This window comes from Pyrus communis, chromosome 13, assembly GCF_041283825.1.
Source record: "Pyrus communis isolate YQ-2024b chromosome 13, ASM4128382v1, whole genome shotgun sequence".
NCBI lineage: Eukaryota > Viridiplantae > Streptophyta > Magnoliopsida > Rosales > Rosaceae > Pyrus > Pyrus communis.
The window spans coordinates 11,370,609-11,382,199 of NC_142577.1; the positions used below are offsets into that span (position 1 = coordinate 11,370,609).

Here is an 11,591-nt window from a genome sequence, read left to right on the forward strand (position 1 = left end):
TATTGTTTTCAAAACAGGGAGTTAGTATGGTTGAAAGAAAAAGGGTTTTCTTATTATTATTATTATTATTATTTATACTAAATTGGTCCACTCACGCTTTGTTTTGTGCCCCCTTCAGGAATTAAAATCGAGGCATACAATCTTGGCGTCAAGGCACTCCCACATCGGTATCTTCGAGTCTTCTTAGTGTAGGATCCATTCCTTGTTCGTACCATCTTATAATAATTCTTGATTAGTTGTATCTCTGAACACGTTTCCACATTGGCTTATTTCTTTATGTTTACATATTTTATTTACTTTCATTCACCGATATCACTTGCATATATGTTAAAATGGTTTCTCACCCTCGAGTGTCGGCTAGCACTTGCACATCCCGGTATTTGGGAATATCGGGGTCGGTGCGTGTTTTGGTTCCTCTCACTGGCATTTCTTTAATCGTGGTGGTGGCCGTTTTTCTCGAGGGGTGATCCAGTTGATAGTGGTGATCGTTGTCCTTAGTTCGATGTTCCTTGCAACGGTGGCACTAGCTTTTGGTGGTGGTAAGGGGCACATCCTTCCCGTGCTACATGTCATTTTGGTAATCCCCACTTTCCTAGCCTTCTGCGCCCTGGCCCATCTGAAACTTCCTGTCCAATCTTCCAAATATGTGGCAGCGTTGGCCATCGTGCTTTCGATTGTTTCCACCGTCTCAACTTGGCTTACGAAGGTTGTCCTTCATCTCAAAGTCTCATTGCATTAACTGCCCAAAATGCTCAACCGTGTCTTCTGGACTCTGGGGCCAACTTTCATATAATCAATGACCTCAACAATCTATCTTTATCTTGTGAATATCGTGGTGGTGATTCTGTTGATGTTGCTGGAGGAACATGTTTGTCTATTGCCCGTATTGGTTCCTTTACTATTTCACATAACAATATTTCTTTCAAGCTTAATGATGTGCTTCATTACCTAGATGCTTATACTTCGATGTTATCTACTAATCATTTTATACTAGATAATAATTGTTTTATTACATTATTTCCAAATTGTTTCTATATACAGGATATGGGGATAGGGACGATTCTCTTTTCGGCCAAGAGTAAGAACGGCTTCTACCCATTTTCATCTTCATCACCTTTATCTCATGGTCATGCTGCATTTCTAAGTGTTCATGTTGGTAGTGATGTATGGCATTCTCTTCTATGACATCCTTCTTCTCAAGTTTTGCTATTTCTTTTTCCTCGTCTTAAGAATAAATTGCCCGTTTCTAGAAAACCTAATATTAATAAATTTATGTGTCATTCTTGCCCGTTGGGCAAAAGTATTAAGTTTCTTTTTCTGCTTCTACTTTTGTACCTCTTCTCCACTTGAACTTATTCACTCTGATGTTTAGAGTGCTTCTAACAGTTATGTTAATGGCTTTAAATGTTATGTGCTCTTTGTTGATAATTTCTCACACTATTCTTAGATTTATCCTATGAAATTAAAATATGATGTATTTTGACTTTTTATTCAATATAAGGCTTTAGTTGAAAATCAATTCTCCACAAAAATTAAATGTTTCAATCTGATGGTGGGGGTGAATACACTAGTCATCAATTTCAGGATTTTTTAACTAAACATGGCTTCCATCACCGCCTTTCTTGTCCCCACCATCCTGAATAAAAAGGTTTTGTTGAACGCAAACACCTCACATTGTTGATACCAAGCTAACTTTTAGGATTTCAGGATTTTTTTAACTAAACATGGCTTCCATCACCACGTTTCTTGTCCCCACCATCCTGAACAAAAAGGTTTGGTTGAGGCCATGCACACTGCTGTTTACCTTATTAACCGTCTTCCGTCTATGTTTCTTGATTTTATTTCCCCTTATAAAAAATTAGTTGACAAATAACCTGATTATTCCTTTTTGAAAATGTTTGGTAGTGCATGTGTTCCTTATCTTCGACCTTATAATAATAATAAACTTTGTTATCATTCTACTAAATGTATTTTTCTTGGTTACTTTTTAAATCATCAAAGACATTGATGCCTCAACGTCTCTACCAACTGTATTTTTTTTTATCACGACATTTTATTTTTTATGAAGGTACATTTCCCTTTAATGAGTTATCTTCTTCTCTTGCCTTATCCAAGTCTGATCCAGCCCTATCTCTTACTCTAGAAATTACTAAGCCATTTCCTAGTGCCCCTGTTTTGTCCAGCAATTCAGCTTCTAAAGCATCCAATGCATTAAGCACCCATTCTGTTTGATGTTAACCTAGCCCACAACCCACCAATTTTCAAGTTTATTAGCATGACCAAAACTGCCAGGTCCTCACCTTTGGCTGCACCAATGCTTTGCCAGCTGCTCCATCCCATTCCACCAAGGACCCGCCTCATGCTTAGCCATATTCCATTGTGGTCATGTCTGTAGCTCCGCCTTTTCTTCCCAACGCTTTACGGCCCAATGCACTCATCCCATGGTCACTCAATCTTAGAAAAATTCCAAGCCTGATACGCTTTATGTCTCCATCGCATCCTCTATTGAACCTACATGCTTCACACAAGCTAACAAAATTCTGCAATGGCATCATGCAATGGCTGATGAATTTAATGCTCTCCCGTGTGCTGACACTTGGGTACTTGTTCCTTGCAGTGCGTCAATGAACATTGTTCACAGTAAATGGGTTTTGCATCAAACGTAACTTTGATGGTTTTATCCAGCGATACAAAGCTCGTTTAGTTTCCAACGATTTTCAACAGCAACTAGGTCTTGATTATGGTGAAACTTTTAGTCCCGTTGCTAATCATTCCATTATTCGATTGATATTGGTCGTGTCTATTTAGTTTAAGTGGCCTATTTTCCAGTTAGACATTCAAAATGCTTTACTCCATGGTTCCTTGTCTGAGGAGGTTTATATACAATAAGCCCATGGTTTTGTGGATCACCAATTCCCTTACCATGTTTGTCAACTACATCATTCTCTCTATAGGCTTAATCAAGAGCCTCAAACTTGGTATCACTATCTATGTACACTTCCCTTTTTACTTACATTCATAGGACTATCTGTATTTATTTGTTAATATACATTGACGATACAGGTAATAATCCGGCTCGTATTGTCACACTTATTAAGGATTTGGGGTGACCCTTTGCTTGATCCCATAGAATACTAGAGTGTCGTTGAAGCTCTACAAAATTTGACTCTCACCCTTTCCGATATCAATTTTGCGGTCAATCAAGTATGGCAATTTCTTCACCAGCCGATTACCATTAATTAGGCTGCCGTAAAACGGATTCTACGTTACCTTGTTGGCGCTTCTCATCATGGCATCACCTACAAGCCTGTGTTCTGGAGTGCAAAGAAGTAAAATAGGGTCTCTCGGTCTAGTACCAAGGCTAAGTATCGACAACTTGCTCTCATCACTGAAACTGTCTTCTGGTTCCATATGTTATTTCATGATCTTCAATTGCCCCTTAGCTGCCCCTCCATCTTTTGCAATATATAATATTAGCGCCATTTCCCTTACTTTTAACCTTGTCTTTCATTCTCACACTCGGCATGTTGAAGTGGATTACCACTATGTTTGTGATAAGGTTGTTCGTAAGAAGCTTGTTGTCCCTTTATGTTTCTATACATGTCTAAATAGCTGATATCTTCACTAAGGCTCTTTGGCTTAGTCGCTTCCACTTACTTGTCTCCAAGCTTCCTGTTTATGATTGTACTATTAGCTTGCAGAGGTGTGATAGCCAATAATTCCTTGATTTTGTGTGATTCTTCAGTGATTTCCCTTTCCTGATTTCCTATGATCTTTATGTGATTTCTTGTACAAATCATATCTCTTAAATACCTTCCTTTTATGTATATCTTGTATGAAAAGTAAACTTGTAAATCAAGGCCTTATTGTCAGCCTATATAACGAATGAGAATCTGAACCTTAAATCATTGAGGAATTCAACCACATGCCTATTATGCTATTTAGTTTGCATTTCCTTTAGCATCTTCATTTGTTTTTGAATTTGGCGTACTGTCATCTTGGGGGTCAAGATCTAGTTCAAATTCCTTATAACTTGTTTATTGACCCCTAACTATGATTGTTATACTAACTTATCTATGCAGATGCTGAAGCTTCATTCTTCTTTCCTAATCATGTTCATGCTCTCGACAGTGCAGTAACGCATTACCGATTGATCTCCTTTTATTTCTTTTGCTCTGTCGGGAGCTAGATAATGGAGTAATTGGTGATAACTGGATAGGACGACCTTTATCTTGTGTAACCAGTTCCGGCCAAGGATGGCGTTGTGGGGACTTGCGCAATCCATTATGTGGAAAGTCACAAGGTGGTTATAGGGCTCTGCTTGGACCGCTTGCTTTACCATTTCTAGTGATTGCACCGGTGCCCTATTGAAGTTGTGGAAGGTTATCTTTCCTTGTTGATGCTGTCGAGAATTCTCATCTTTTTAGTTATGTCTTTGAATAAGACACTGACCCTTAAGCTATTATTAACTAGGACACGGTTTACTAGGGCATTGGAGATTTGAACCTTGATAGTGAGGGCATTGTCAAGGGGTGAATGGATGTCTTCCCGGATCACGATTTGAAAACATCAGGATGTTAGAGTCGATCGCTAGTGGTTTGTTAATGACATCTACCATTCTTGTTTCTTGCAAGCCATTTTTCTTTCTTTTCAGGTGTTCTGTAGATATTCTTGCTCGTCGTAAATACAGTTCACCTTAAAGGACGCTTCTTCCCTTGAACACTATACATCGTGGAGACCCAAAAGCCTTTTGGATTTTCTAGGATGTTTCTTTGGAATAGGGCGTTGAGAAGATTGTTCTGATGCCAAATCGATCACCTCCGTCTTTTGGGTAGCTAATTCTCCATCTTTTGTTTAACTATTGGGCTTCGCTATCGTTTGAGAGCTTCAAAGTAAGGCCAAAGATCATATTCACAACTCTTTTGTCTTCCAGTGAGAGACATTCTCACCATATTGTAAGTTCTAGTTTTCATTTCAGATTTCCAGCATTGCCATCGGCCTTGCTATGGCCAGGGTCGGTGGCAGTCCCTTATGTTTCTGCTTTTTCTTTTCTTTTCCCTACTGTCGTTTGCAATAAGCCTAACCTCGTTTCCCTTATTTACCCCCTTCTTGCAGCTGATTCCACCATCTTGATCCCCATATGCAGGTCATCCTTTTTCTCTACCATCATCACCATTTGGCTTCATTATTTTTCAACTAATTCTCAATTTGATTTGCCTAGCTTTTCTTGCGATTTTTTGCGTTTAAACAAGGGTATGTAGAACTTTGGCTCAGAGGTGCTCACACCACCACCCTTATTGATCTTCGTTGGTCCTTCCCAGTATTTAAATTTTGATTTTCTTGTTGCTATTTCTTTTGAAGAGTCTTATTGCTATATCTTATTTAATGTTGATTTGTATCCCATTGATTTTGCGATAAATGTTGGTAGCTACAATACCATTATGTATTTAATACAGTTGTCAAATTTGATCTTCTAGTATAAACTATATGAATTATATCTGAAAGTTAGATGATTGTATTAAATACATAACTGTATTGTAGACAAATTCCTATTTTATTTAAGGATATTTGTAGGAATTTTCGCTCTCTTAACGCATATATTGTCCTCCAATTTAATCTTGCATCCATTTTACTAGTGCCATCTACTTTTACATTAAATTTAGGGATATATTAGGAATTTCATCCCATATTGTTACTACGATAAGCTTTGAAGCCCCTATTTATTTTAGGTAATATTTTTAGAAGAAAATGAGAAAGAAAAAAAATTGTGGTTTGTTAGTTGAAGTTCAACCACAATTCGATGTCTTGCCAGCTTCAAAATCGTATTGCAGAATATATGAAAGTTGCTAAAGTCTAACTATTTTTTATGGTCCATTTTCAATTTTGTTGTTAATTTTAGTTATTATTTTGTTATCTTTCATTTTATTTCTCTAACTATTTTTTATGGTCCATTTTCAATTTTGTTGTTAATTTTAGTTATTATTTTGTTATCTTTCATTTTATTTCTCTAACTATTTTTTATCGTCCATTTTCATTTTTTTTTTAAATTTTAGTTATTATTTTGTTCTCTTTCATTTTGTTTCCAACTCTTTCAATTGTTTTAATTCTAAATTAGCGAAAATAAATGAAGTTAGTGAAATACTTGACTAAATTAGAGGACCAGAGCGACTAATATAAGAGTTTATGAACCATAGAATTAAATCAAAAAACAATCAAACACATCTCACTACAATTACACCCTTCCAAGTTCAAAGCCTCTTATTTTTTTGTTTACCAAAATGATTTTTGCTTTTGTACTACTTAAAAATAAATTATTTTATTACTCTTCTATAGCCTTACGTTCTGATGGGAATGTAGTGCTATAGTGTTGTATTTGAACACTATAATATTGCATTACTAATAAAGCGTGGTACTGTTACGTGCCCATTTTTAAGGTGTGACAACAATTACACCCTTCTCAGTTCAAAGGCTCTTTTCATTTCAAAACTCTTTCATTTCATTTCATCACAAGCTCTTTCATTTCTTCCAATTAAACTCAAAGCACTGTTCAATTTATTATTGTTTTGTTGTTTTTACAAGTATTCTCTATTTTAATATAAGTTTTCCCTCTCAATTGTTATTATTATTTAAATACAACGCACTCAAGCAATCTCTTTCTCTCTTCACCATTTACATATTGTGATGGAATTCTCTCCACAAGTGTAGTCCTTAACACTATGTTTGGGTGAATAAATTTAAGATTACTAAGGAATTTAAAAATGACGAAAATTGAAATGACGAGATTTTATTTTCTAGAATTTGTAAATTTTTTTGTTTGGTTAACCTAAAATAACAATGAAATTGAATACGGAATTTGTTATTTTTAAACTCTCAATCATAGAAATTGATAAATGACACCTATTTACATGGAATTTGAACTTGGGATTTGGTGATCCCAAATTCCAAGATTTTTTTCCACGCGGAAATTCTAAATTTCTATGTTTATAAATCCAAACAAGAGAATTGGTGCCTGTCAATTTATAAATTCCAACTTTTGCCAAAATTCCATGTTTATTTCCCTCATCCAAACATAGTGTAAACGGTAAAGAAAAACCATAATCTTTTGGCTAGAAGTTAATTACTGCTGCAATCTCTGTCACTAAACGTTAACTCAATACCACAATCTTTTGGCTAAAAGTCCATAAGTTGAGCTACTTCTAACTCAATACCACAATCTTTTGTCTAGAAATTAAATACCGTAATCTCTGTCACTCAACTTCGGTCTACTAGACAACGATAACTAATAATAATACGCTCGCAATTACCAAATTCGTGTTCAAGTAAATTCCCGGCTTGCAGGGCCATGGCTAATTTACGGGCCGAACACAACCATTGTTTCCTTGATAAGCACCCGCTTCTTCTAAAATCTTGAACCCTCCGAGTTACTCCTTACTCTCACGCAGACTATGGGGGACCGAGAACGAGACAGGGACCGGGACAGAGAAAGACGCCGAGACCGCGACCGCGTCCGCATCAAGAGCTCGCATACACCCGAGCGCACCAGACCACGCCACACCCGCTCCCGCACGCGCTCCATCTCCCGTTCTTGGACTCCGGACGACAGGTCCCACCGGCGGCGCCAGCACCACGACCGCAGCCCCTCGACGGAGCCACGCAAGCGGCAGCGCCGCGAGTCGACCGTGGAGGACGAGAGGGAGAGGCAGAAGGCTGCGGTTTTGGACTTGGTTGAGGGCATCACGAAGGAGCAGAAAACTCAGCAGAAGCCGAGCAGCGATGGTGATGGTGGTGAGGGTATGGACGAGGATGAGATTGAGATGATGAAGAAATTGGGGATTCCGACTGGGTTCGACTCGACAAAAGGGAAGCCGGTGCTGGGCGCCGATATAAGTGGCGTTAGAGCCGTCACGAAGCGGCAGCCAAGACAGTATATGAACCGCCGCGGTGGATTTAATCGGCCGTTGCCTGCCGAGCGCAATCGCTAGATTACTGGTTAGGCTTTATAATCCCCTTATTTGCTGTTTCAGTTAGGGTGGAATGTTCTACTTATGCTGAAGTTTACATTATAAGTTGGATGTTGTTGAGTATAATGTCGGTTTATGATTTCTTTTATTCGTGTTAGAATTCGATTTTACTTCAAATTCGAGCTTACTAATTTCTTGTTTTCTGTTGCAATTGACCTAAACTCGTCAACGTTATCTATGTTTTTGTGTGTTCATCCCCTTGTCTGCTAGAATCTGTATATTAATGTGGGGATCAGTTCCTGATTTTCTGGGTTCTAGCCTTCTAGGGTAAGGTTATTCATGTTTTTAGTATTGGGGGGACGTCTCGTTTTACTTGAGAAATGCATAGGGTTTATTTGTGGTCTATAGAACATCACTGCATTCGGTTTTGTGTCAAGCCTTGTTAGATTCAAGTACTCCAAGTCTTTTTTTTAGGGTCTCTTTCCAAGTCTTCTTAGATCTTCCTTTACCCCTTTGCCCCTGATCCTCTGTCTCGTTATCACATCTTCTAACTAGAGCGTCTGTAGGTCTTCGTGTCACATGTCCAAGCCACCTTAACCAATTTTCTCTTATCTTATCTTCAATTTCAGCTATCCTAAGATATAGCAAAAATCCTTAATACTAACTAGGCTCAAAAAGGCTTATGGGTTGTTAATCAAGAAAACTTGCTCGAAAGGGCTTATGTATGAATGTATAAAAAGTAGGGATAGGAACTAGGCTTTAACATTTGAAGATGGGTTATGGTTTTGATTTCCTCAATGCAGCGTTATTTTGCATTGCTAAAAAATCCTTAATATTGACAGGTGTATTCGAGAGGATTGATTTTGGTCTATCTGTTAGTTTGTTTGGAAATTCCTTTATGAAACTCAGTTTCAAGTTTCCCACAATTTCAAGTTTCCCAGTTTTGTTTCTCTTATGTTCTCCCATTGGAGCGGAAAATTTCAGGTACTTCAATTCTCCATCCACAAGTAATCTTGAACATGTTTAGAAGTTTTAGACACCATCTTTGCTCACCATCAATGAGGGAAGAGGGGAACCTGCAATAAAACACTCTGACGCTCAAGTTAGTGTTTGTTCAAAATAATTGTAAAATATAGAATGCTCTCATACCTCTTCCGCCCCCCCCCCCCCCCCTCGTTCTTGTGTGATTATGCCTTTTTATAGACTCCAAGTTCCACTTTCCTTGTATTTCTCCATGTTACACATTCCATGGAAGTGTTCAATCATGCTCCATCATTCTAACTCCACTCCCCCAAATTTAGGATTAATGGGAAGTGACTCATTGCTTGAACCTTAATTTTTGCACCCACAAATGCCCCCTTTTTTTTTTCTCTACAAAGTCATATCATCTTAGTTTGTAGAGGAAAAATATTTCTTTTGCAAAAATTCATGTGATGTCATTGGTATGATACCAACAAACATGTGGATGATCTTCAAATATGAGTTTAGCCTTCGCTACAATCATAGTTTAGCCTTTGACTAAGATCAGACTATAATTTAACCTTCGGCCATAATTCAAACTAGGGTCTACGCCCTCAGTCTTGGGCTTTGGCCATAATTCGGTCTAGGGACCTGAACCCTCGGTATTGGGACTTCGGCCTTTTTGATCTATGGGTTTTGTAACCTATATTTATGTTCTATCTCAAACCTTTTGACCCCATTTGATATTGGGTTTCGATTTAAATTCGGTCTTAATCCATTTGATCTTGGGTTCTCGATCTTAATTCGGTCTTAACCCATCCGATGTTGGGTTTCGATTTAAATTCGGTCTTAACCCTTTTGATCTTGGGTTCTCGATGTTAATTCAGTCTTAACCTATTCGATCTTGGTTTTTGGATCTTAATTCGGTCTTAACCCATTCGATCTTGGGTTTTTGATCTTAATTCAGTCTTATCCATTCGATATTGGGTTTTGATTTAAATTCAATCTTAACCCATTTGATCTTGGGTTTCGATCTTAATTCGGTCTTAACCCATTCGATCTTGGGTTTTCAATCTTAATTCAGTCTTATCCCATTCGATCTTGGGTTTCGATCTTAATTCGGTCGTAACTCATTCGATCTTGGGTTTTCGATCTTAATTCGGTGTCATGCCATTTGATTTTGTGTTTTCATTCTTGATTTGGTCTTAACCCATTCCATCATAGATTTTTGATCTTAATTTGTAAACCTTGGCTTAATTTTATGTTTTCACTCTTTTGGTCTCAAATTCACAAACATCAGTTCATAATAAATCATGCAATTCATAAGCAAGCATTATAAAGATGGACCGTAGCATATATGCGGGTTGGTACGGTACCCATAGTTGTCGTGCCTTAAACATTCGCATCCTGAATTCTGCCAGCAACAACATTCAAGTACATGGGAAATCATCAAAGCAATGTAGCCTCTTTCAGTCATGATGTTGGGGATTAGAGGTGGCATGCCGATCATCATCATCTTGCCTTTATAATTATTCTGTTCAAACACTCCTCTCAGGCAACTTTGTCGCCACTGGAGTTGATGTAGAGTGTTTTTCTTTTGCTCAAAAGCCTTGAGTACACATCCTATACGTGGCTTTTCAATCTTCATGTTTAGCATACTAAAAATTGTCCATATAGCGATATACATGAATTATTGTTACTGGGTATGATCATGAGTCAGTAATGCACAATATATAATAGCATTACTTGTACTCGTAGTCTAACATCAGTTTTCATACCTCTGCATTGTGCATTATCTTCCTTCTTTTAGTCATTTTTGCCAAAGACCAAACCATTTCTCAAATATGAATCACGAGCAAACATTACCTTGATTAATCCAACATCCTAAGGAAATCGTGGCTTGTCCCACCATGCAAACTTTCCTTGTAGAAAGCTTGTCATTTGCCCCCACATGTTGCTCAACGTTCTCTTTCTGCAATGGTGTTTCTTCCTTTGTTTGGTTCCTTATAACAGGATAAAGGGACGATTCGGGATGGTCTTAGGCTGCAACTTCACCCAATGTAGTTTGACCATTGTATATCTATCCCATTTGAATGCAAAGTCTCATCGCCAATTATGGTTCGATGATAGGGTCTCCAAACCCAACTATCCGTGTGCGTACTCCACACGATTCACCTATCGTGAAACTCACTTCCAAATAAAAGCACCTGAAAAGATTTAGATCTTATAACATCCAAGTATGGAAATATAGTCGAGTCAACGTCAGCCAGATATTCAATCCTTTGATGAGTTCCAAAGAATCTGATTCAAGAGTGATTGACATGTAATTTATTTCCTGACCAATTCAAGAAATAGAAAGAGTTTAGAAGTTCTGTCTAAAACGTAACATGGACTATACACATATTCTAGTATGAACTCAGATAAGATTGTTCTTCATGCAGAATTTAAACCCGGTGAAAGATTTTTCTTTGTAAAATTGTAAAGCAATAGAGGATGGGTATGCAAATTTCTTTAACATTTTATGACGAAAATATGTAATGATAGAATTCGTATTTTAATGGAAAATTGTAAAATAGCTGGAGGAAAGAAATTCTTCTCTATGTTTGGTGTGTAAATTTGTGCCCCCATTGTTGCTTGGACAACTTTCATGTCTTCTCAAGGCAACTTTTT

At 37.6% G+C, this 11,591-nt stretch overlaps 1 protein-coding gene across 1 annotated transcript; it reads left to right on the plus strand.

Annotated features, from left to right (window-relative positions):
* The first annotated feature begins 7,242 nt into the window (after positions 1–7,242).
* Positions 7,243–8,152, plus strand: LOC137738197 (uncharacterized). Its single transcript, XM_068477828.2, has one exon. It carries the CDS (start codon positions 7,446–7,448, stop codon positions 7,980–7,982), a length of 537 nt encoding a protein of 178 aa, XP_068333929.2. The 5' UTR covers positions 7,243–7,445; the 3' UTR covers positions 7,983–8,152.
* Positions 8,153–11,591: the final 3,439 nt, after the last annotated feature.

Bases quoted from the DNA above. Each gene is read 5' to 3' on its own strand.
- LOC137738197 (XM_068477828.2), top strand. From the start codon at position 7,446: ATGGGGGACCGAGAACGAGACAGGGACCGGGACAGAGAAAGACGCCGA.